This window comes from Semicossyphus pulcher, unplaced genomic scaffold (assembly GCF_022749685.1).
Source record: "Semicossyphus pulcher isolate SPU_LCO1_2020_fin unplaced genomic scaffold, fSemPul1.0.p SCAF_17, whole genome shotgun sequence".
NCBI lineage: Eukaryota > Metazoa > Chordata > Actinopteri > Labriformes > Labridae > Semicossyphus > Semicossyphus pulcher.
In genome coordinates, this window is record NW_027211681.1 from 20,095,265 (window position 1) to 20,121,240 (window position 25,976).

General features: G+C 40.9%; 3 protein-coding genes across 8 annotated transcripts; all 3 read left to right on the forward strand.

The window, feature by feature from the left end:
• Positions 1-1,528: 1,528 nt before the first annotated feature.
• LOC138594246 (lipopolysaccharide-induced tumor necrosis factor-alpha factor homolog) lies at positions 1,529-8,601 on the forward strand. Of its 6 annotated transcripts, XM_069665273.1 has the most exons (6): positions 1,599-1,821; positions 2,299-2,375; positions 4,154-4,319; positions 6,115-6,222; positions 6,352-6,553; positions 6,661-8,601. In XM_069665273.1, exons 3-6 carry the CDS (start codon positions 4,181-4,183, stop codon positions 6,764-6,766), a joined length of 555 nt encoding a protein of 184 aa, XP_069521374.1. In that variant the 5' UTR covers positions 1,599-1,821; positions 2,299-2,375; positions 4,154-4,180; the 3' UTR covers positions 6,767-8,601. The 6 variants fall into 6 exon arrangements, with proteins under 6 accessions (XP_069521375.1, XP_069521374.1, XP_069521373.1 ...); XM_069665274.1 differs by lacking the exons at positions 1,599-1,821; positions 2,299-2,375 and adding an exon at positions 1,529-1,575; XM_069665272.1 differs by lacking the exon at positions 2,299-2,375.
• A 2,023-nt stretch (positions 8,602-10,624) lies between these two features.
• On the forward strand, positions 10,625-16,676 carry LOC138594243 (protein disulfide-isomerase). The gene is made up of 11 exons (XM_069665268.1): positions 10,625-10,808; positions 10,914-11,111; positions 12,270-12,394; positions 12,483-12,620; positions 12,812-12,919; positions 14,220-14,345; positions 14,445-14,642; positions 14,735-14,855; positions 15,897-16,078; positions 16,382-16,471; positions 16,593-16,676. Exons 1-11 carry the CDS (start codon positions 10,625-10,627, stop codon positions 16,674-16,676), a joined length of 1,554 nt encoding a protein of 517 aa, XP_069521369.1.
• Positions 16,677-17,992: 1,316 nt separating this feature from the next.
• Positions 17,993-24,867, forward strand: LOC138594245 (synaptogyrin-3-like). Its single transcript, XM_069665271.1, has 4 exons — positions 17,993-18,097; positions 19,895-20,129; positions 21,819-21,964; positions 23,821-24,867. Exons 1-4 carry the CDS (start codon positions 17,993-17,995, stop codon positions 24,046-24,048), a joined length of 714 nt encoding a protein of 237 aa, XP_069521372.1. The 3' UTR covers positions 24,049-24,867.
• The last annotated feature ends 1,109 nt before the right edge of the window (positions 24,868-25,976 follow it).

Consider the following 25,976-nt stretch of genomic DNA (forward strand, 5'->3'; position numbering starts at 1 on the left):
AACCCGTGCTGAACTAAAGTGTTATTATGATAAATATGTTTGTGTATTTGTACACTCATAACTTCTCCTATGAAGATTTACATTATAGTTGAGCTATTGCCATCTGTTGTCTGTTTAAACTCCACTTCCACATTATGAGTTCAAGCTGTTAACAAATAAATGTGTGTACCTTAAGATGACGGAGGAGTGTATTACATTTAGTGAAACAGACATCTGTTATGAATCCTTCAATGATTGCTCTGTCTGAATGTTGTGATGCATACGTGTTATGATGCTTTATCATACAACATGTACAGTGTGTGTTTGTGGTATGCAGTGCATTAGTATGCAAAACTGTAAACCTAATACCTGTAACATCTATTTGGGTTAGCGCGCTTCTGTTGAAAGTAGTTTTGTGTGTAATCTGGTGTGTTTGGGGGGTGGAGTTTGTATTGTGTGCTCTTATAATGTCTTTTTATTATTTTACTTACCTGCCCAGGGACGACGACAGGAAAATAGCAATTTGCTAAAACCTTGTACAATACATCTCTCCTTGTTTTCTATAAGGTTCTTTGTGCGCTGTCCCTGCTCAAATAAAGAAACATACCATGAGCTAAATCAGTCAGCAGTATGTTGTTGAACGGTCAGAGGATGGTGTCAGCAGCGCTGTCATAACAAGCGACATTACTGTGATGAATATTTAATATTAAATGATATATTTGACATAGTAAAATCATTTTTTAAAATGGCTTTTAAACATAAAAATTGGATCCTTTAAAATGTTATTTAAATTAGTATTATAATTATTATAATTTAATTATTTATTTTTTTACAAAGTATTGTTTTAATTATACACAGTGCACCATTTATTCATAGGGGTTTTAGTAATTATGTTTTTATTATTTAAAATCAAATCAAAATTATAGTGTTTTATAAGTCAATAATTTATTGCTTATATCCCAGCTGTAAATGCTAAATAGGGGGAGAGTGCAATACACTTTATGAATAAACCACCCTTTATAAATAAAGTTTTATTGAAATAATGAAAAAGGCTTTAGCTAAACAAATCCTATAGAAGGCTATAAACAACTAGCACAACAAGAAAATGTAAAAATCTAGTGATATATTTATGTAACTTTTATAACTACACATACAGGAAGTAATTTGTTTCTATTACTTATTTAAACTTAAATATTATTTTATTTTTAGATATCCACTTGTACTACTTGTACAGACTTTTATTAATATACTTTATTTAATTATGTATTTTATTTTGCTAAATTAATCTATGTTTATGTGTTAAGACGAAGTTGCAGGTATCATATTATAACCTTTTAAAATTGCTGTACTGTAAATATAGCGCTACCAGGTGAAGATTTAGTGGTAAGAATGAAGGGAGCAGGTGCTGGTATAAAGGTAAAGTGATCTGGGTAAAGCCTGGAAAGAAGACAAACAGGTACGGGGAGCTGGTTTGCCGTCTGTGGAAAGTAAAATGTTTCTAATTCCAGAGGAGAACAGGTCCAACAGGCTGTGATGTCACCACTGTCACCAACATGGTACGTGTGTCCTGCCAGCCGAGCTTCCTCGTCGTCCCAGGTAAGACCACTGCTCTCGTGTATCTCACGCATCACTCTGTTTAATTACTGAAGGAGGACGCGTAGTAGTCTACGGGCTGTGTGTGGAGTGTGTTCACGGCGGATCGCGGGTCTGTACCTGTTCGGATCAGACCCCCGGGCTCGGATGTTTCTTGTTTACGTTGAGGACGCGTCCCATGTGAGCTGGAGTTTAATGGCTGATACAGTCGGTTTTAGGTTACATGTTGGCAGGAAATCACATCTTGAGGTGAGGCAGTGAGGTTAGATCACATGATTCAGGATGATCTGTGAGCAGTGTTACCTGTTTTTGTGTTTAAACTTCTCGTCAGTGTGAAACTGAGGCTTTCATGCTACAGATACTTTACCTTTAATGTAAAATACATTCTGACTTCAGTTTTCTCTTATGTAACTCTTTTTTAAAGCTCCTGGATTTAAACTTATTAACCTAACACTTCCTCTAAGCATTTATTTACACCAGACAGTGACATGAAACTACTCACATTTTTTTAACATGACATTTTGCAGAAAGTGACAATCAAAGTTTGTCAAACGTCAGTGACAGGATATATATTTTGTTTGTCATTGTATTAGCTCTACTGTAATCCTGTGTGTGTGTGTCCGGTGTGTGTTTGTGTGTAACTTTAAACCTCTGCTGCTCTTTGAAAAGTTCAGACTGTGAAAACAACATGATCTGAATCATAACTCTCTATTGTCTGGTCTGTAGTAGAAGTGCAGGGAGGAGATGATACCAGAAACTCACACAACAGAGTCAGAGCTTCAGATTCAGCCGCAGCAGTCAGAGTCAGTCTACAGTTTGTTTAAGTTTTTTTTATTTTATTTATTTTTTTACATACAATATATTTGGCTTGGTAGCAAGGACAAGCTGAACAACACGTTTTCAGATTGGCAGGTTTGAGACGTCACAAACCTAAGGAGCGAATCCCGTTAATGGACGGGGTGACGCTATGCATTATGTGTAACCTATAGCAACCACTTCGGCGATGCGTGAGCCAGCTGTAACCGTCATCGTAATTTTTGCAAACTCATTACTGACTACTAACGTTAACGTTACTAATTGCTACATTTCAAGCTAGCTAAGTTTCAACAAGTTGCCACTAAACGATGGCAGAGACTTGTTTTGTTTTCGGGACAGAGGGGGCGGTTGGAAATTTGCATATTGGGTGGAATATCCAGGAATACAAAGAGAAACAACAATTTAAAAACAAAACACTACACAGCTCAGCGACAGTAAGGAGGGAAAAAAAGACAAAAAAGGACAAAACCATTGCACACTTGTGAGTCATGTAGTACAGTATCACAACAACAATAATCACCATAGTTGGGTCCTGATGTCTCACAAAACTTCATGTAAAACCTCTGGACAAAATGGCAGCTGTTTTAGACGGGTCAGAAAGTCTAGAGGAATGTGCTCCATAATTATCGTAAACCAACCAGGGAGTGTTAAAGCCTTGCAGGAAGTCCACTGAAGTAGTATATTCTTTCTTGCACAAAATAGATTCAGGAATTTTGAATGAGGAGATGCCTTGGGAGGATTTTTACAAGGTAATTCAACTTAAAAAACACATCAGACACAATTTATTAATTCAAGCAGAGCATTTTACATGTCTTAACACATGACTGGAGCTGCTCTTTAACAGAGTTGTACAGATACAGTTGAGTATAAAGATTATGTACATACGTGTGAAACAAGATCATTAAAAAACTGTATATTTCCTGTTTACAGCTCTGTGCATTTTAAACAACTAGCCAATGATGTATGCACAAAACAAAAGGGCCACATTTCCGCTGGAGAGGAGAGATGCTTCAAAAGTTATGAAAGAATGAGGTATCACTTCCCTGATTAACATAACTGGGTAGGTGACTGCTGCAAAAGTCTGTAGAAACAGCACAGAAGCAACATGACTGCAGTTCTTCTCCATATGTTATACGTCACTACTTTAGAAGAAGAGAGCACCGCTGCCTGCTAGCTGGAACCTTACTAGTTGAATATAAATTTTCATTGTCCTTACACACATCTTAGTAGGACTGAATATTCATGTTTCCCAAACTGTGTTTGGATCGACACCAAAAACAAATAATTTGTTAGGAAAAAGAGGGACACCGGTTGCTCACGGTAGCTTAAGCTCCAGGTGCTCTTGAAGGCTTAAAGGTTCACTGTCGAAGGAGGGAAGCCACTGGGCTTCTTCAGGCACACTCACACCGAGCCAAGGATTTAGTTTAAAATGCCTTTATTGAATCATCACCTCATTTCTTCATCATCGGATTAATGTTTGCAAAAAACACCAAAACAGACGACTTCAGCTGAATACTGGAACTTAAGTCTGGCCTTGTTTCAGGGGTAGACACCTGGGATGAGAGTCCTCCATGACTTCTTCCCAGAGGATGCTGTGACCTGTTTTTGTTCATTCTTCACAGACAGCTGGCGTCATCTCATTACTTACATTTTCAGCCTATTTAATTTGAATGGTTACAAATTGTAAAGATGCTTTTAACCAACAGATGGACAAACAGATGTAAAGGAGTGTCATAGAATAAATGCTCTCTTCTCTTTATCACAGCTTCCTGTCTGACTGGATGATCTCCTGATGGAACCTCCTTCATATGAGGAGGCCCGTCTCCACCCTCCTGCTCTGAGCCCAGAGGGATTCAACATCCCTCCTCCCCCCTCCTACGACATCTCCCTCAACTCTCCCTCAACACCTCCTCCCACCTATGGAGAAGCAAGTAAGAGAAGATCTCACTGGTGTCTCTTTGCACATTTCAATCAAGACAAGCTGAATTTGAAAATGTATTTTTTTCTGAATGTGGTCCCATATAAAGACTAAAACTTATTTTCAACTACAATTTTTTTCCCTTGAAAACAATATTCAGAGAATCTTCAACTTTCCATTTCTATATGCAAATTAAAGCAGGTAGATTGAAACCCACCTGAGCATAACCCCTACACACGGGTCTGTATGTGACTGACTGAGTGAGTGAGTGAGTGACGGCACTTTCACAGCCGTAGAGAGAGAGTTGCGACATCGCAATGGTGGATCATGGAGCATATTGGACCTCCACTGACGCAACTCTCTGTCTACATGGCTCTGGATACTTTATTCAGGGAGTAGGCGGGGCTGCTCCTCCGCTGCTCGTCTGCTGTCCTCACCTACGTCCGTATCGCACACCTGCTTTCAAACACGTTGTCATCGGCCTCATGAGGACAGTCCTTGTAACACATCGCCCACAGAAGCGAACACTGACCTGATGCGGTCAGCCACATACACAAACTAAGCATCACAACCATAGACTGTATAAATAATAGACATAGCCACCGTGACGTCACCCCTTGGTTTCTTGACTACATAAATGAAGCCTCAAGTTCAGGATTTGCCCGCCGCCATGTTGGTTTTCTGGAGCCAGAAGTGACCATATTTGGATGAGAGGGTGGAGCTGGAGAGGAGAGAGGGGTTGGCAAAGTGATCAAAGCGAAATAGTCTGCTCCTGTGGCTTATTCATTAGCTAACAAATGAGCTAGTATAACTCGAGTGAGATTCTCTTTGTGTTGGTGACTGACTGTAGTTGTTTATCAGACTATCAGAAGAAGCAGTGGACTCACCGCTTGCTCACCTGAGGTCTCACTACGGTCTACCTAATCTCTCTAGGGAAAAGCCAGCAACAATCCAGACTCCCACGCACTGGCCGACGAATACTTAAATGAACTGAACTTAACAAGCCAGCAATATCGAGCGCAGTATACCTGCTACTTAGTGCAAATATATCAATAAATATACTAGAGTTTAACTCACAGGAAAAGGTGGAGCACACACCAAGGCAGATTAATTTGTCTGGTCTTTGCAGGACAAGATCCCCAAAAGGCTCCAACAACACAAACACAGCCGAGCGGCTGAGATCATTGACTGAACTGGCTGTGTTTATGTCTAGCAGACACGGGCATTTTAATATGGGGGCTATTTTTAAAAAACCTTTGATCACAACCAATATCTGGTGAGGACTGAGAAAGACTGCCGAGCTGACCACAGTATTTCATGGCCGTGACATGTCCTGATAAAAATCCAAGTAAATATGGATCAATGAAAACAGTTCTGATTAGTTTTTAGTTCTATATTTAAAATAAGTGATCATGAGAGAGTTTGTCTTAACTTTTAATGTCACACACGGCCTCGAACCATCATTGTTCGACATCATTGAACGACTCGATTGACTCTTGTAACTGTGAGTAGGCAGTATAATGTTTTGACACGTGTATGTTTAGCCTAATCTTCTGTGTTTTCATTGTTGTTGTAGTGTTGTGTTTTTCACTTTTATGCTGCTGTCTTGGCCAGGTCTTATTTTGAAAATGAGTAAAATAACGGTTAAATAAATAAAAAGGAAATTGTGCATGGTTGGCGCGCAACATTATTTCAGTAATTCTCTCTTAAAGGGAATGAAAACACAGTTTCAGTCTTGATGGAGGCCTGAAAAGAAGAGACAAAATAACTTTTTATACTCGCACTGTAAGAATATTCTTTCTTTCTAGTTACAGTCCAGCCGGATCCTTTTCCTGTCCTGACTCCACCTCGGCTGCCAACTGCTGCGTCGACACCTTCCCGAAACACTGGAGTCACAATCCATCCAATTACACAAAGTATTACAGCTTCATCTTTACTCTTTCTCCAAATAACATACACACACGCTCCAACTGAGCAGGTGAAAATACTGATCTTGTTTTGCTCCTGATACCCTCCCCCGTCCTCCCTGTACCCTCTGATGCCAGTCGGTGTAACGTCGCCTGTCAGCGGCAGACAAACTCAGCCAGTCGTGACCCAGCCGCAGCCTGTTCCTGTCGCGCTGACATATCTGGGAGACGTCCCTGCTGTGGTGCGCTGCCAGCACTGCCACCGCGTCGTCACCACCAAAGTCACATACCTGCCCGGGAGGGCTGCCTGGTGCATGTGCCTCCTCCTCACTTTGATGGGGTAAAACACACATGCCCACACATGCATGAGTGTTTCACGTCAGAATGCAAAAACAACCTTAACAAAGCTTCATCTGTGTTTCCTCTTTGCATGTGTGTGTGTTTCAGGTTGGTCTGTGGTTTCTGTCTGATTCCCTTCATGGTTCGTAGCCTACAGGATGCACATCATTCCTGCCCGCAGTGTGGAAACCATCTGCACACGTACACGAGATGACACTGTCAGGAGTAATACGACCCCTCTCCTCCAAGGGTCAACCAAAATCTCATAACATTCATAAAATATTTTTGTCACAATGTAGATGAAGAGAAAGTATGTCGTAAGCTAGGCATGCTAACTGCTCACTGCACGAGCTACAGAGGGAAGTAAGAGTGTATTTAGGTCATTAAAGTGTGTAATCTAAGATTTATACAGACATAGAGACGGGCAGAAGAGGACGGGGGCTGTTTGAGAAGTTTATACTTAATTTTTTTTACATCTTTTTCACTGTGAAACTAGTGACCGTCACAATACTGGAAATTCCTGTCTTTTATCAGCCACAAGGGGTGTCTATACGATACTTAAAGACCTCCTGTTTTCCGTTTTTATTATGGTCTTTCTTATCACATTACATCTCTGACTGCTGGAGATGATTGAATTGCATATTTTTGAACATTTTAGGCATCCTTAGTGCACAATAATTTCTAACGCATAGTAGTAAACTTGGCAAAAACACTTGCACTGGATTTTTAATTTTAAGTGATAATCTCTGAGATTTTCATGTAAATAAATGTCTGTTAAGTCTGTATCTATTGCCGAATGAGGTAACACGATAATGATTGAGCCTATGGCCCACTGATGAAAGCCTTTGCATTTGCAGTATTACAGACTGTGTGTCTGTGGTGCCTAGTTAGTGACGTGTTTTCCATCACCCAGCAGTGGTTGGTTTGCCAGAGAGGGTAGGCTGAGCTAAGTGGCTGCTTTTCTAGTTTCTGCAAGTGTTATGAGTAAACAGTAATCTATTATGGCTGAACAAACAAACAAAGATGGATGACTACAGATACAACTTCAAAAATAGGTGAAAATCCAAAAAGAAAAAGAAACAAATTCGACGCTCAGATGAAGCAAACAGTCTAAAAAGGAAAGCGACCGTCAGCGAGGAAAATCAAGAGTTACAACCAGAGCCAACTGTGGACGTCACACATGCAACACTGTCTGGATATCTGGGAAGTGTGCTCCTGTTTATCACCATATGTGCCGCCAAAGAGAACGAAACAAAGATCTTCCAGATTATAACTTTAAATTACTGAATAGAAGGATTTGTCCTAGCATTTGTACAAACATACCAACACAAGGCTGAATAATGGGACTCACAGGACACATGATGTCCAGTAGTCTACAGGGTTTCAATTCATCATTTTGATTTTACATTAAATTGACTTGATTGATTTCATATATTTAAAAACTTAAAGAACAAATATGTTGTTGTTGTTTCTAATGCAGATTCAGCTAAAACTGATGTTAACTATAACGATGAAGGAGGTATTTGTCCAGCTGTGAATGTTCGACTTTCTTCTTTTTCTTTGCTGAAGCCAACAAAGCTACACTGTCTTGACATGCTGTTATTATTTATTATTTTTCTGCTTTTGTTCTTTTAAAGTCCGGGCAAGCCCCGGGTTAATCCAGACAGTCATTTTAGTGGATTAGACCTTTTCTCAGGACTGCGTAGGCGTGTACAAGCTGCTCTGCTGACCACTCCCACACTCTACTGTTAGCTTTATTGCACCTGTTACGGCTGTAAATATAACACCTTTATTATCTTATTAAGTACATGGAAGTCAGGTGAGCTGATTCTAGTGTAAACCCTGCCCGGCTTCAACATGACCTCATGATCAGCTTTGTGGCTGTGCAGGGCCTTTAGGAGACAATCTGCTACCGCTCACAACAACCGAAGTAACTCTACAAACACCTGCGCAAGACTATGAATACATTTAAATTATACCTTTTTTGTTGCTGTAGAAATGATTTTTCCATCCAAAGTTTAAACCTGTTTATAATTTGATGTATGATAACTTAAGAATTATGATTTAAAATATATATGATTCAAACTCAAATGTGTTTTCTGTGCCTTTAATTTGTTCAGTTTAAGAGAAATACGCCTACAGATGGCGTCTTTAAATGAACACTTACAGTATGTACAACATTGATGTTTATTATATTTTTGCCAATTCAATTACTTTTCAATCATTTTAAAGGGAAAATAACAACCATATCTAAAAGTTACAACTAATCACACAGTGTTTAAGTAGTTGTAGTCTCTTTAACAGATCTGTAGCTTTAAGAAATAGATCTTGATACCCCTCTCATAGCTTCTGTCAGGAGAGTGTTAGCCTAGCTTAGCATGAAGACTGAAAGCAGAGGGAAGCTAACGCTGCTATATTCTAATATGGCTTCGCTAATAACTGTGAGCTTTGTTACACCAGATGAAAAGCCACAATGATACTTTATATGTTACTCATTTGTAGCAGTTTGTTAAAAAGTAAATGCAGATACCAAGACAGTGTAAGAATCATTTTACATTAGCTAAATTGATTGATTGATTTCAGAGGTTTTGTTGACAGTTGTGTGGGCTAGTCCTTCTATGAGAGGTCAGTTGTTGTCAGAAATCCTTAAAATCTTGGGACTACAAATTAGGAAAGCTACGACATCTGTATTTCAATAATCCCCCATTTTTGTACAGGACGTAACTTATCAGTGATTTGTTACCTTTGGAGAGAGCTAAGCTAGCTGTTTTCACTTGTGTCCAGTCTCTATTCTAAGCTAACCACCTCCTAGCTGTAGCATAGGTATAGGTATCAAGATCTTATTCCTTTTGAAGACAATAATGTATCCAATGCATCATGGAGTTTAGCAGTATAAGCCAGGTTGTGTGGCTAGCGGAATTAGCCCTATTCTCTCTGGTACAATCCTGCTTTAACCCATGTTTTTTCCTCGTGGTAAAACAAACAGTCATTTCTTAAAGCTTGATGTTTGTGAAAGAACAGGAGCAGTGAGAAAAAGTTAACCCGGGATGGAGAGCGACTTTGCAACAGTTTTTAAGCCGAGTTAGCTTATTTGCTAGCTAGCAAGCGTTAGCAAGCAAGTCTGTTGCTTGGTTAAGCTGGCACAGTGGTTATATTATGATAAGTGCTATTTAGATTACTATTAAGTGTATTAGCCTCACATTTGTTGTATAGTTAACATTTTCGTGTCATGTATCATAATGTACATCATATCATGTGACTCTGGGGAGTTAGTTTGCTTCCTGGAAACTCTATCGACCAATTCCCAGTGAGCACCAACCGGGATTTTAATGTTAAAATTTGGTTGAAAACAGTCTCACCCTCTGAAAGAAAAGTAAACAGGCGTGTCTTTCAAATGTTGGCCTATTCCTTTCATGATTGAGATTTGATACTGTGATAAAAACCTGATATTAATATGAGGTATAAAACAGGGTGACGTTTGTGATTGAAGGATATTTGTGTCGCTAGTGCTACTTTTTAACATGCCTATTTTACCTGTTATTACCTCTAATAGGATGCTCATTATACCTGCAAAATGTTTCTTTCTTTATTCATGACAAATGTTGTCATATTTATTAATCTATCATGTTGATAGTAATAAAAGATTATCTTGGATTCTTTGGCAAAACTTTGACGTAGTTTCTATTTTTCATCTGTGCCAGTGGATGAATTTTGCATGGCAGCAAATACATGAGTGAGTCTTCTGTGAGCAAAATGTGTGTTTCTATGCTTTTGTCGTTCCATTGTGACCTTGTTTAGACCCACAGTGTAAGGCCAAGGGCATTGAGATATTAGCGATACACTTGATATGAACAGCAGCCAATAGCAGCGATACAGCAGGGCTCAGATAGCAAAGTTAATCAGCAACAGACTGGTGAGTCTAGTCGGCAGATAAGAAGAGCATTCATGAATACCAGCTCAGCACTGATACACACACAAATACACACACATATCAGCCCTCCTTTCCTCCGCTCCCTCCATACCTTCCTGTCAAGCTTGATCCAGAGCCCAGTGTGTGTCAGTCTGAACCGTCATGAGGACACTGCTGCTGCTGCTGGGGGTGTCGGCTCTGTGTCTTTGTGTGTTTGAAGCCGCTGACACACAACCCGACCGACAGGCGGACGAATCATCCCCTGACAATGATGGGCTTTTACAGCTGGGGAAAGGAAACTTCAACAGGGCGCTGAGGAAATACGAGCAGCTTCTTGTGCACTTCTGTAAGTTACACACACAAAGATTAACACAGCTTGACCTGCACGTTGACACATCATCTAAAGCTGTGAAAGACGCTCTGTTCTCACTAACTGTGTCTGTGTTTCTAGATGCTCCCTTGACTGTCGAAGGCCATCGAGTCTTGACAGCGTTTGAGGGGGCTGCTGCTGAGCTTCAGGGGTCGGAGGTCAAACTGGCAGTGATTGATGTATCAAAGGAGAAGGACCTGGCTAAAGAACTCAATGCAACAGACCACACCATCAGACTGTACCTCTCTGGAGATAAACACAACCCTGTACTCTGCCCTGGTATGTGCAACTCACCTGTAAATTCATAGTACATCCTTTGTACTTACATTAATATAATTCAAGAGGTTTAAAAACGATTTATTTTATTATTATTATTATTATTTAACAGGCTAATTGCTAAACATATCCTTAATGTATGCTACTGTCTTGCTAAATAATAGGCTGTATCCATAGGCTGCATCAGGCTTAAAGGGCCAGTTCGCCAATTTTTTAACCTCAGTCCTATCATGCTATAATGGGGAGCTAATGCCGTTATGATAGGGAAAAAAATGCAACTTTGCTCTGTGCCTTTGGAGGACACTTTCCGCTTCTCCAATGGGCCCTGGAAAAGCCAGGGAGCTCGCTAAACTCTCGCTAAACTCTCGCTAAGCTCTTTTCCTCTTGCTCTCCTTACACTCCGGTACAACGCAGGCAGACATATATAGTATGGTAGAACTCTATGTTCTACCAACTGTTCTGGTCGAAAGAGTGAACAAAACAAACAGGTAGACTTTTTGCGCGGCACTATAACTTGCCTACTTAACCACGCCCTCGCTGGGCCGTTCCTTTCAGAGGGAGGGGGGCAATGCACGCTGGGTGTTGTAGGAATGTAGAATGGGTGAAACCACGAGCTCTTTGTACAACTTTCTCCACAGCTATGGCGCCAATTTTAAATATTATTGCTTCTATTGATTACAGAGAACACCAGCTTTGACTGACAGTGGCTTTTTCCAGGGGCGAACTGCACCTTTAATATTATTACAGTGGAAGTTTTAACATCACACTCTTAGCAAGCAGCCAAAAGTTAGAGGAGAAAATTGATATCTTGTTGATGTCTTGGTATTAAGTTAACAAGAGCTGGGGGGAAATTATTTAAGCTTAGCGTAGCCTGGCTATCGAGCCTAGCTTCTCCTTTAAAACCCAACTTGATTTTACATTTTTGATTTTGTACTGACTAAACAAATGAAATACAAACTGTGAAAAAGCCAGCTTTATACATTTAGGTATTCATTTTCGAGGAGAGCAATGCTAGCTGCTTTCCCCTGCTTCCAGTCTTTATGCTAGTCTAGATTAATCTCCTCCAGGCTCTCGCTAAATGGTTGAATCATGTTGAATCATATTTGGTTTGAGTGAAATATTGAAGGTAAAACTGACTAATCTTCCTGGATCGTGATTAAGTTCCTCAGAATTCGGCCTCCATCCTGACGTGGCTGAAGAGGAGGGCGGGGTCTGCTGCTGACCTCATCACTGATCTCAGCCAAATAGAGGCCTCCGAGAAAGTGACGGTGGTTGGATTCTTCAAGGTAAATATAAACTGTTTTATTTCCCATCTATTCAACTGTGATCACTTGTCCGAATAAGAGTCTGTGTGTGTTTTTCATGTGTGTGTAGGAGCTGAGCCACGAGTACGTTCAGGTGTTCTACGCTGCAGCGATCGACCTCCCCAGTGTTAGCTTTGCTGTGACGGAGAACAATGAAGTTATCAGCAAATATGGCCTCACACATGATGTTGTATTTCTGCTTAAAGAGGTATTTTGAATACACTGAACACACCACAGTGTTTACCTAGTACACAATTATTTACCTTTCTGGACATTTTGGATGCAAGAGATGGGATTTAAATTATTAAACCATCACAATAAGCAGGTGGATGCGTTAGATATTTCGACGTTAATTCATTCTTAATTGTGTGTGTGTGTGTGTGTGTGTGTCTGCTGCAGTCTAAGCTCATCCAGGCTTACAGAATGATGCCTCAGACTTGTAAAGAAGAGCTGATCGTTTTTATCACCGTCTACCAGATGGACCCGGTCACCGAGTACACTGGACAGGTGGAGTATGAGATTCGATGTACACTTTTTCCACACATACAGCATATAGCTGCACTACAGCCAAGTTTTGTGGGTTTTATTTTGTACTGAAAATAACTGTGATGGTCACTATAGTAATACACTAAAGAATGGCTCTTGTCTTTTGTCAGTTTTTAGGGTGTAAATCTGAAGGTCAAATACATGAAGATGAAAAAGACGTGTTTTGTTTTCACATTAGGCCAAATATATTGCTTGATTTTGTGCCATTTGCTCCCCTATTGAAAATCTGCATCCTTGATTTGCAACCTATCCAGAAAACACAAACAGTAAAAGTCGTACTCTGAAAAAACAAACAAACAAATATGCTGATCTCACAGCTGTGCGGGCTGAGGAGATGTACAGTATGTGTAACATTCACGCATGACATCACGCATTGATTACTGCAACTCCCTACTGGCAGGCCTCCCTGCATGCACATTCAAACCTCTGCAGGTGATCCAGAACGCAGCAGCGCGACTGGTCTTTAATCAACCCAGAACAACACACATCACTCCACTGGCTCCCAGTCGCCGCTCGCATCAAATTCAAACCCTGTTGCTCGCTTGCAAAACAGCATAAAAAACGGCTCCTGCCCACCTGAACTCCCTCATCCAGGTCTACACTCCGTCCCGTCCGCTATGCTCTGTCAATGAAAGGCGCCTGGTGCTCCCATCACAACAGGGCCCTAAGTCTCTAACTAGATTCTCCTCCTCAGCCGTCCCCAGGTGGTGGAACGAGCTACCAAACTCCATTCAATCGAGTCCTTTTCACCTTTAAGAAGAAACTAAAGACCCAGCTCTTTATGAACACCTCTGACCTTAATGTTATTGATACTATTGATGCTGATGACTATACTGATCTTGCTGATGTTGCTGATGATGATTCACTGAATTTTAAAGTCTAACTTTTTGGCCCATGTGTCACCCTTCCGCCGAGTGTCATGAAATTCAGGGTGGTTGTTTTATTCCGTAACCCTGCTAACAAATAAGCTAACAGACAAATGGCGCTGAAAACTTACAGCAATACAAGACAGTTGGAGCAATCTCGTGTCACTCACTAAACCACATAAAGTCAATGTTTTCTTCTTTATCTTTAGGGAGGAGTATTGTTTTGTTTGCATTGTGAAATATGGCTTTGACTGCCAGAGGTCTCCGATAGAATGACTTCACTGTACTCACAATGGACGACACTGCAAACTCACTCTGACAACATACGAGTAGCTGTTTAGACAAACAAAACTTTACAGTGTAAATGGACGTTTGTGTTATTGTCTCTCTTTCAGACAGCCACTCAGATATTATCATCACCTGTGTTAAACCACGCCCTGCTGTTCATCAAACAAAGCTCTGCTGACTTCAAAGGGATCTACTCTGCGTTTAACGGCGCTGCAGAAGCATTCAGGCTGAAGGTTGGGACCAAACGCTCATTCAGCAGCTCTGCAACTTGCATTAGAATAATCTTCTTGGAGTAATCTTCAGTGGAGTGCTTCCCCTTTGTGTGTTTTCAGATTTTGTTTGTGTGGGTGAACGTGGAGGAGCCGCGTAACGGCAGGATGATGGAGTACTTCCGGGTTCGGGATTTCGAGGCTCCTCTCGTCCGAATGGTCAACCTGACAGACCATGTGACCTATCAGCTGAACTCTGAAACTCTGGATGCAGAGGCCATAAAAACATTCTGCCAGTCCTACCTGATGGGCACGGCTAAGGTAACAAACGCTGTCCTGTAGTGTGCGATACCTAACAGGGCGTGGAGAAACAGCTTGATTTCAAGGTGTTTGTGTTGTTGTTGATGTAACAGCCAAAGATTCAGAGCGAGCCGATACCTGAAGGATGGGAGGAGCAGCCGGTGAAGGAGCTGGTGGGAATGAATCTGGAGGAAGTTGCCTTTCACCCCAACAAGACGGTGTTCGTCCTTTTCTGTATGTAAATACACTCTTTGTTCAAAAACTACAAGTATCTAGTTAGTTAGTTAAATACTACAAATATTCAGATTCAATTTTCCCTTCCTGACACTGATTCTGATGCCAAAACTCTTTGCTCACACTGATTACCCCTGTGCAAAGTAATATACATATTATTATTTTTTCACACTTGTATACTACTAAGCCTGTAAAAATAGGATATAATTGCTTAATTCTTCGACGGTTGAGTACACTGAGGGATGCTTAACCTACAAAGCTAACATTAGCTGCAGCCTGGCTAGCAGCCCCTCCTGATGCCCTGTGTCTGCCAATCAGCCTCAGAAAAACCCTGTTTTAGTTTTCTTAACTTTAAAGGGGGGTATTATGCTAATTTCAAACTTCATATTTCCCTCTGTGATACCTGTGGAGTAGCTTAGATAATTTACAATTAAAAAAAACTAATTTACCTCACACAGCCTCCGCCTTAAACGACTCAGTCAGCTCTGTCCCTTTAAGAAACCCCGCCCCTACAAGCCTGCTTTCTTCTGATTGGCCAGCTCTCTGAAGCCTGTGTGTAGAAAAAACTGTTTGAAACCTGGTGTTCACAGCAGCCTGCAGACTGAGCTGAGAAGCCTGGGGATTACTCCAACATACTTTTACCTACAGATCTGAAACTTTACCCACGTTTAGTCCGGACATTCGACATTGTAACATTATATATATGTGTCTTAAAATGTGAAACAGCATGCTACCCCCTTTTATGTGTGGTAGAAAACATTGATATTGAAATTTGCTCGCTTATCCTAACGTTACCCTCTACGTTAGCTGTTTGCTATCATAACATGATAATCAACCTGAAATCAGTTCTCCACCTGCTAACAGCTTTGTTAAGGCTTTAATATGTCAGACTTATGTTTTTAGCTTGATTAGCAGATCAAAAATTCAATTTATGCAGGTTTATATGTCACTTCGGCCAACCAATCCAATTGGTACCAGTGTGACCAGTGTTCCACTTGTCCCCACCTATGCTAACAGATCTATACTCATTGTGTATTTCAGATGTTCCCTACAGTAAGGCGTCTCTTGCTGTGTTTCCTCTGTGGGAGGAGTTAGCCGAGGCCTTGAAGGAGCGAGAGAACGTCGTCGTCGCTCGCATCGACGCCTCGGCCAATGACATCAACATGTCGATGCAGGGCTCGTACCCGTCGCTCTGCCTGTTCCCTGGTCTGTACGCTGAAAGGGTAGGGAGCATCGCAGTTATTTCTTTAGACAAATCAATATTTGTCTGTTTTTCCTTGTGATTATTTGACTGTGTAAAGATGTGTCCTAGTTTAAATTTACATTCAGATCCAAAACTGCTAATAAGAGAACCTGCACAAGAGGATACATTCACTATATTCCTGTAAATCTAACCATTTAAGAAACAAGTTATAGTCAAATTACTGCTGAACATGTGATATTTTATGTGTTATCTCTGCTCTATTAGGGGGAACTTGGCATATATTGGTGTAATAATGCTCAGTATATATCTGTGTTCCTTTAAGGCGGTGGTTTACACTGGTAAAAGGAAGCTGAAGGACCTGATTAAGTTTCTGGATAAAGAGATGGAAGAAGCCAAAAAGTATAGAATACTGGTAAATCATTCCCTTCATTTTCTATCCCACAAACATCAGCGTCTCCCGCAGTGGTTTGAGTTTGTTTGAGCTGCTTCTTCTGTCTGTGTTAAAAATAAACTCGCTTCTTTTGTGTCTGCAGGAGGATGAAGACAGGAGGAAGTACGCCGAGGCCATGAAGGCTGAAGAAGCAAAAAAAGCCGACAAACCCAAAGAAGAGCTTTAATCCAGAAAAAGAGATTACTGTGTGTGCGTCCATGTGTGTGTCAGTGTGTGTGTGTGTGTGTGTGTGAGAGATACCTTTTAGTCTGCACTCGCTAAACTCAGATATGGTTCCATCTTCTTAACTGCACTGTCATTAGCTGTTTGTCAAATCAAATAAAGTCTTCACTTAAGTCTTTTTTATTTAATCAGAAGCACTCTTTGCATTATCATGTTGGTCATAAGAGTTCAAAGTTCATGTTAAAGCAGGTTTTTATGTGGACATACAGTTAAAAACATGACACATCAGCAAGGATGGTTTCATCAGCAAGTTTTGTTTTGTCTTGTGTTGTATTTGCAAATGTATCAGCGACTACGTAACAAAAGGTATGTTTGAGGTAATTTTTAATCAGTGTTTCCTTTAGAAGATATTTGAAGGTCATAAAGAGACTATTTAATGACCAATTAAAAACTCCTGAGAGTCAGTTTTATATAATTTGATCGGTAAGTTTGATCAAATGTTTCCCATACAGTTGTCATGAATTGGGAACTTTGCTATAGAGACCAAAACAGGTTTTGTAATGGGCTGTAAACATGTTTCATTCTGCTGTGAAGTTGGGCATTTTAACATGGGGCTCTACAGGGATTGACTCGCTTTTGGAACCAGCCTCAAGTGGCCATTCGAGGAACTGCAGACTCATTTCTCAGCCCTGGTGGTTGCAGATTGGTATGTGGGGATTTTGGCATAATGAAAAATACAGGTTAAATATCTTTCTGGCCAATTTTGGCTGTTTTGGATTGTATGTATTCAAGGGGGAGTTTGCTTATCATCCTTGTGCCAATCCTCCTGACAAAAGCTCTGCTGCTTTGCCAAACAAAACTCTTCTTACATGTGTGAAACAAATAATTGTAGCTTAAAATAACACTTAATTGTATCAGTATATCAATCCACAAAACGTGGCAATAAATCATCATTCTAAAATATTGTCTAGCCTTCTCCTAAATAATATTGCAACAGCCTGGAATAGGAAATGTATTATAGGGTCTTTTTTACAGGAAAAAAATCTATACATAATTAAAGAAAAAATTCTGATTTAAAAAATGCTTTAAATGAAATAAATACAATACAACAAAGTTGAACACAAAAATAAGCTAATTGTATGACTTAAATTGAATCCAATAATGAGCAGACGGTTTATTCTGCGGTGCAGACTGACAGCAGCTCCCGGTGACGCGCTGTGACTTCACACTGGGCTGGAGGACGCCGCCGCTCGGAGCTGCTCTCTCTCCGTCTCCTCTCCTTCTCTCAGCGGTGCGTCGGTGCAGCAGCAAGCCGGAGGGATGCAGCCAGCGGGCGCGTACGGCGCCGGGAAGGCCGGGAGCGTCAACTTCGATCCGGTCGCCTTCTTCACGCATCCCCGCACCATCCTCAGACTGATGTCGTGGGTAAGTCAGCCTCCCCTGCAATGTGCGGGTTTGTATCAATGAACAGGCCTACCTGCAACCCCCCCTCTGTCTCATTCACATTGTCTGTGTCTCTCGCTCTTTGCTCATTTATCCACCCAGCTCGTGGTTCATATAAATCAGTATTAAAGAATCAGCATTTTAGAGTTCAATCTTTGCTCTGTGCTAATTTCAGCTCGGTGAAATGAAGAGCTATCATGTGAGTGATGCAGCTGGAGGTTCAGCAGCAGAGTCTGATTACCATATGTTTCTGTGGAGCCTCTTTGTGTCTAGATGCAGCTCATGTGTTGGATTAAAATGCCCGCTAACCAGAATGTAACACCTCTCTGTATCATCTCCGTGCGGCTGTGAGTCACCACGCAGCGTTTAATGTTTGCCCTGAAGGAAGTAATGTGCCTTTTTTAAGGAGGCACACAGACAGCCAACAGGAGCACAGAAACCTCCTCTCTGTCTCCTCTGTCTCTGTGTCTCAGAATTCAATTTAGCCCAACCTGGTTTGTCATGAACGATTGGCCGGAGCTCCTCACAACAAAGCAAATTCAGCAGTGAAATAAAGCACAGGAGGAGAAACAGAATCAAGTCAAAGGAAAGCATCAAGATAATCAAAATCAAATAACATCAATTGAAAAAGGGCAGCAGAGTGGGGATGTAAATATCTTCTTACTTCAGTGCAATATTGAGGAGGCGTACAGGCATTTCAATTCAATGCTACTTTATAGTTCTTCTCCCTGACATTTTGCAAGCCAAAATTTTACTCCAGTACACTCCAGTAACTAATTACTCTCAGGACATTAATACATTTAAATTAACTAAATAAATCATGATGTATATTAAGGTTTAAGCCTCTGGTGGGTACATAAAATGGTTTAAATTAGCTCCATCTTTGCTAGCTGCAACATCAAATCATACCAATGAATAAATCACACATTTCTGTGTATCTGGTTATGAAGCAGATATTAATCTAAAATGAGCCATTATTACCTGTAATTTTTGTATTTTAAAGTGATAATCTTCATTTTCATGTAAATAAATGTCTGTTAAGTCACTATCTATGGTGATGGAGCCTATGGCCCACTGATGAAAGCCTTTGCATTTGCAGTATTACAGGCTGGCTGTCTGTGGCGACATACAAGGAAAAAATCACAAGCGGCGCCCAGTCAGTGACGTGTTTTCCATCACCCAGCAGTGGTTGGTCTGCCAGAGATGGTAGGCGGAGCTAGCGGCTGCTTTTCCGCTCTCTGCAAGTGTTCAAGTAAACAGTAATCTACTATGGCTGAAAAAACAAAGAAAAGATGGATCAAATCATTTTCTGCTAAGGCTACATCTCTCAACAGATGGCTGAAGGTTACCTTTACAAAGTCTCTCACTTTCTCCTTTGAGTGTGTAAATGTGCCTGACTTTTCTTCCTGGGGAGTGATTTGGTGAAGAGACAGGGTTTGTTTATGACCTGGGCTTGTTTGGCTCTCTTCTTCTTCTGCCTTTGTCTTTTGCCTTTTGCTCTGATCAGCTGTTCTCTGAGGCTCTCTTGTTCTTTTAATTCCCACATTTTTGTCCGTTTTAAACAGCTTGTTAAGGGTTTAAACACCTTCCTCACTTGTTTGTTCATACAAGATAACTTTATATAAAACTATCAGTGTATCTTTGAGTCTTGAAGCAGTGATTGCAGTGATACGTCTGCTTGTGGTGTGTATGAGGAATGAAAGGCATTCATGCTCCAGTGTGACTTAATTCTCTTCTGTCTGTTAGATAATAACTCAGCCCACGTGTGTCTCCCTGCAGATTTTCTCCATGGTGGTGTTCAGCTGCATCGTCAACGAGGGCTACATCAACATCGGCAGCGAGCGTTTGCTCTGCGTCTTCAACAACAACGCGGACGCCTGTAACTACGGCGTCACTATTGGCGTGGCCTGTTTCCTCGGCAGCATCTTTTTCCTGATCCTGGACGTTTACTTTCCCTCCATCAGCAGCGTCAAGGACAGGAGACGTGCTGTCCTGCTGGACCTCGTCTTCTCAGGTACACAGAAGCATAAACGTACTGCTGTCCAACAAATGTGAAATATAAAAGAGCGTGTAGATCAGTATTCATTAACCAGGGTACAAAAGGCATCATGTCAGAAAAGACAAGGCTTAAGTTTCATGAAAGATCTGAAACTGTAGCAGATTAAAAATAGGACAAAGTGAAGCCAAATCCAGGAAAATAAAAGAAACTACAAGGCACTCAGAGCTCCGCCAAGGCCTTTTTTGTGAGACAAAGCCACTGTTACTATACTTCTTTGAGGGTGCAAAAAAATGCCCCTCATATGTGACAAGTTCCAATTCTTGGAGGCAACTTGAGAGGACTTTCACTTTGTTGCCAGCCTTTAACTCTCACTCTCGTTGTTACAGTAAATATGAAACTACAGCCCTTTGTTATGCTCCCGCTAAACTTTGCACATGATTAATTTTACTGCTAAACTTTGCACATGATTCATCTTGAACATCTCTGTACACTGTTATGGCACATTTACAACTGTGAAGACTGTATGGTACATTAACACCTCTACCTCCCTGTAATGTTTGTTTACTTTTCAGATATATGTTAGTTTATATTTTAGATTAATATAGTTGGGGTTATTATTTATAATTGCTGTTAGAATTCCTGTATGTAAATATTCCTTCTTCTAGTGTGAGGGTTATTTTTACTGTGTATTTATTTTCTCCTGTGCTGTAGTTCATTTGATAACCTGCTGCTGTAACGCCACAATTTCCCAGTTTGGGATCAATAGTACACCCATCTATCTATCTATCTATCTATGTATCTATCTATCTATCAGCTAGCTATCTTAGCTCAGTTTAGCACAAACATTGTAACCTGGAGGAAACAGCCTGCCCTGCTCTGTCTAACGATATCAAAAGCAAGCAACAAGAAACCTTTAAAGTTTACAGACTACCGTGCTCCTTTGCTTAATCCAGATGATAATGTGGTTTTACTGACTTGAGTTTTCACATATCTATTACGCTAACATCTCAATATCTACTGGATATATTGGAAAAAATGTTGTCCAAACATTTGATCCCCAGTGGAACACACACATTTTTATAAACTTGGTGATTCCCTACTTTTCATCCAGCACCATCATCAGATCAGTTTTAAAATGTGTGCAATACTTTGGTTTATATGGAACCAAAGCTAATGACATTACCATCAGCCTCAGATAGACTTTGACTTTAGTGCTAATAAGCTAGCCTTAGCAATCTATTACGATGAATGAAGGTGCATAATGTTATACTGGTTCAAGAACAGGTACAACATTACTTGCTAACATCAGCAAGTTTAGTGTTACATGTGAGCATGCTAGCGTAAAGCCTTTAGCATTTAGCTCAAAGCTGTGTTGTGCCCTACGAGTCTCACAGTGCAGCAAGCATGGCTGTATACTTAAGGTGTTACTGTTATTGTTCAGACATGATATTCACCTACAGATTAAATACTAGTAAATACAGTCAATATGATTGTTAACAACAAAGGAATTAAGATGTTTGTTAAGTAAGATGCTCCTTCACAAGATATTTGAGAAAAATAAAGATTTCAAGCTAATACAAGTAAAATTTTGACAAAAAATCTTCTCTTATAAAAGTATGTTTTAAGAAGAGATGCATACAGTACAAAATGATGGGGATAATGATGCATACATTAATTAATTACTCTTCTGTTTCCCGCCTCCAGGTCTGGCCAGCTTCCTGTGGTTTGTTGGCTTCTGTTTTCTGGCCAATCAGTGGCAGGCTACGTCTCCAGACGAGCTGCCATTGTCCCAGGGCTCCGACGCCGCCAGAGCGACCATCGCCTTCTGCTTCTTCTCCATCCTTACCTGGGTCTGTATGTTTTTTTTTACCTGTGTGTGTGTGTGTGTGTGTGTGTGTGTGTCAACCTGTCCTCTATCTGTGTGTACATTCATGTGTGTTTGTGTCCACATCATGTGTGTTGTGTGTATTCCAGGGTTATCAGTGTCTGCTGGAAATGAACAGATTTAAGAACATTTTCTTCATGGAAGACAAGCAGAGGCTCCTGCCCAGGACCCCTCAAACCCTCTCTCTAGTCTAACACATACATACACACATACACACACACACACACACACACACACACACACACACACACACACACACACACACACACACACACAACACTTGTTACCTGGGATTAACGAGTGGGGTTTTTACTGACAGAATGGGAACAGCTCGACCACTCCCTTGACCTGTACATGAGGCAGATGTGCACAAATGCTGACTAATTAGGACTCATCCCTGCAGCTCTTGTCACATAAAGCTTTTTAGATTAGATCAGACTAGACAAGAGATTGTCAATGCAACCGGTGCTGGGGCCTGAAGGGGTAATTATAATTGTGTCACAGTGAAAGATCAGTGCCTGACCGTCCTTCATTATCCCCACTAAAGTGCCCTTGAGCAAGGCACCTGATCCTTAAACTGTTCCAGCTGAGCTGCTCGGTGTCAACAGATGTTTTCCAGGTGTGAATATCCAGATGTGAACGGGGTCCTCCTGAAAAAAGAGCTTCTCTCAGACTTCTCTTGCCGAGTACAAAAAATGTAGCCAGACTGATTTATCATCCACCGATAACCCAATGGAGCCTATTAAAGCAATCTTACCACCAAACCTATAGCAGCCATTCATCTCACTGTCAGAGGACGAGGGGAGGTTAAGCTGTAATTGTGTCAAAGAACAGTTTGATACAAAAGGTCTTATTTCAGACTGCCAAGTCATTTTTTTCCCAATTGTTCTGTGTATCTTATGCCATTATTCTTCTTTACAGGATTTATAGCGTGTTGCAGAAAACAAAATCAATGTTCTTTTGACTTCTGAACTCTCTCTTTGGAGAAATGTGCAGATATTAAATATGAATGTTTACTAGTTATTAGAAGTACAATTCAGCCTTTAAAAGTTTAGGATAATATATTCAAGTTTTTTTTACTTCTTACAAAATTACCACGTCATCGGGGTTGTTCAGGTTTGGAAAGCACCGACTATTAACAAAAAATCTGCCGTGGATTTTCTGAGTTTGACGAGAGGATACTAAGTAGGGAGGGTGTAATCTATTGCAAGTCGCATATCAATCAAATGTTCATTTGCTTGGTAAAAAATATGCGTCCGCAGCAAACTGATGTTTGTGTGGAGTAACACGTGTCATGTAAACATTGTTACCGTCACTGGTTTTGGTTTATTATTTAAGCCACAGTAGAGAGGTGGCTCCAGCGATGGCCATAATGGTCTGTCAATACTGAAATATCTTGACAACTATTAGATGGATTTCCATGACATTTTGTGCATGCATTCATGGCCTCCAGAAGATGATTGGTGATCCTTTGACTTTTCAAAGAGCCAACAGAAGGTCAAAATGATCATTTGTAAGATTTTGTTTATCATCATACCTGCAAAAACCAATGACATTCCCCTCAGTGTCAGTTGTATTTTGTTATCTGTCCTTGTTAGCCAAATTTAGCACATTAACTTGACAGATGGTGGGCTTGGTAAACATTTTACCTGCTAAACATCAACATGTATGCTAAGCTTTATTATTTTGAGCATATAGAAGCCACTGGCTTGGCTGTAAACCCTTTTAGTATTGTTAACAGTATAATAGTTATCATGTGTGTTAAAGTTGTGTAACTAACAGCTTCTCTATTGCTTGTGTGTGTTTGTGTGTTACTAACAGGCTGTACTGACGCTCAGCGCACTGCGTCGCTTCTTAACCGGCAGCAGCCAAAACTTGTTCACATGGCAACACCTGGACCCCGCCCCCAACAACGCTCGAGCCACTCCGTACCCCATCGCCAACGGAGCTACCATAGTAACCACCAACCCCTATCAAGCCCCGCCCTTCACTGAGACCCTGGACCCCCAGAAACTTACACAGCAGAGACCCATGGCTCCTGCCTTCTAGAGACAGACAGACAGAAAGAAAGACAAACAGACAGACAGACAGAATGAGGAGGTGCGACGTAAACGACACTGAAAACGACGCGAGCACGGACAACTTCCGGTCTCGCCGATTAGCGGCGTTCCCTCCTCTCCTGGGATTGGAGGATTTTCGAGTCACGTGATGTACGATCTATTTTCACTACTGCAACTGCTGGCTCAGCTTAGTTAGTTGTAACTCTCTTGTGTCGAGAATAACTGTCTTCTGCTCATACACACACACAGTTACTCACTTACACAGATGGATATCCGCGCACGCAAACACAGCCGTACTCACTCGCACACACCTGGAAACACGTGTATATACACCTGAAGGAACACACACACAGACACATGCACACTTTGACTGCATGTCCATAAGGTGAGGTGCAGATTAAACATAGATGTAGATCAGTGATGATGCTCCATCTGCCTTAGAGAAAGGGATGCAAGGTATTTAGGGAAGGAACAACGGAGGAACATGAAGCCGTGTAGCTCCGTCGTCTGCCTCTGTTCCCCTCGGTCAGTCTGACCCATCAGAATCTCGCCTGTAGATTTGCGGTCTCTCATTGGCTAAAATTGTGACTGACAGGCAGCTTGACCAATAGAATGTGAAGAAGCAAGCTGTTAAAAACTGGTAAATTTTCTTGGCAAGGAAATAAAGGCAGGACAGCTTAATGCATTCTGAATGCTGTTAGTGTTTCAGTGTGAAATATTCATGTGAGTAAATATTTTATTGTGATATGCTGAAGTGGCAAAATGAAATATGAAAAATAAAATCTATCCACCACAACCACCGCCTACATCAGAGCTGTGCGTCTGCTTTTATTCACATCATGTTTAAATAATTCCTTCTTGCTGTGTGTGAAACTTTTTTCTAATGTAATTATGTATTGAGACCAAGATCCGAGGATGTGTTAAGAATATTAATCAACATCTGCTAGAAGACCATAATTAGAAAGTGTACTCGAGTAATGTTAAATTCATTAGCAGCAGCAGGCGGCAGATGTGTGTTAGCTTTATTTTTGGATGTTGGAAGACTGCGACAGGTTATTTTAACCCTTTATATATGGGGGAAGAATAGATTATGAAGCAAAGTTATGGAGTCAAATGAAAGTCAGACAGGAAGTGGTTTTATTCCATCACTTTCCAATCATGTTACGGCAGGTGAGCTCATCATTCCCTGCAGGAAAAATACTATAAACATTTGCATCATCCAGAGTCCTCATTATCATCATCATTATAATCAACTTCTATAATGCTAACATCCTCATCATCATCCATCCGCAGATACATTGACATTCAAAAATGTAGAAATTCACCTTTGTAGTTCTCATATCATCGCTGCTGTGTTAATAAAATATAATCTCAGCCTTTTTCTACAAAGTTTTACGCACTGGTATCACCTGAATAAGCCCTTTCGGTACATCTGCATCTGTCTTAAACTTCACCCCGTACAGTTTAATGTCTCTTAAGCGTCAGGAGAGACGGGCCAGCTCCAGCTTCATACAGCAGGGGGCAGTCTACCTCTGATCACATGCTTCATCATACTCACCTGCATCTGGACTAGCACTACCCTGAGAATACTAGGACGGAGAGAGAAGGAACGTGGACAGGGGTGAGAAACTATGCAGACTCAACAGTCGAAAAGGTGGGATCAGGAAATAAACGAGGTAGAAACTACTAAAGCCGAGGTCACACTACTCGATTTTAACTCAGAGGCTCTAAGTGCAAACAGGTTTTTTTCTGACTGGGTGGATTTAGGCGTGGGAGTGTTTCCTCAAACCTCACTAAGATGTCCATGATTGATTTGGCTGCAATCTGAGAATGATAAATAAATGTCCAGTGGCAGTTTACTGTAGATTAAGAGGTATGAAAAGTGGAAGATCAGTCGTATTAAAAAACAAACAACAT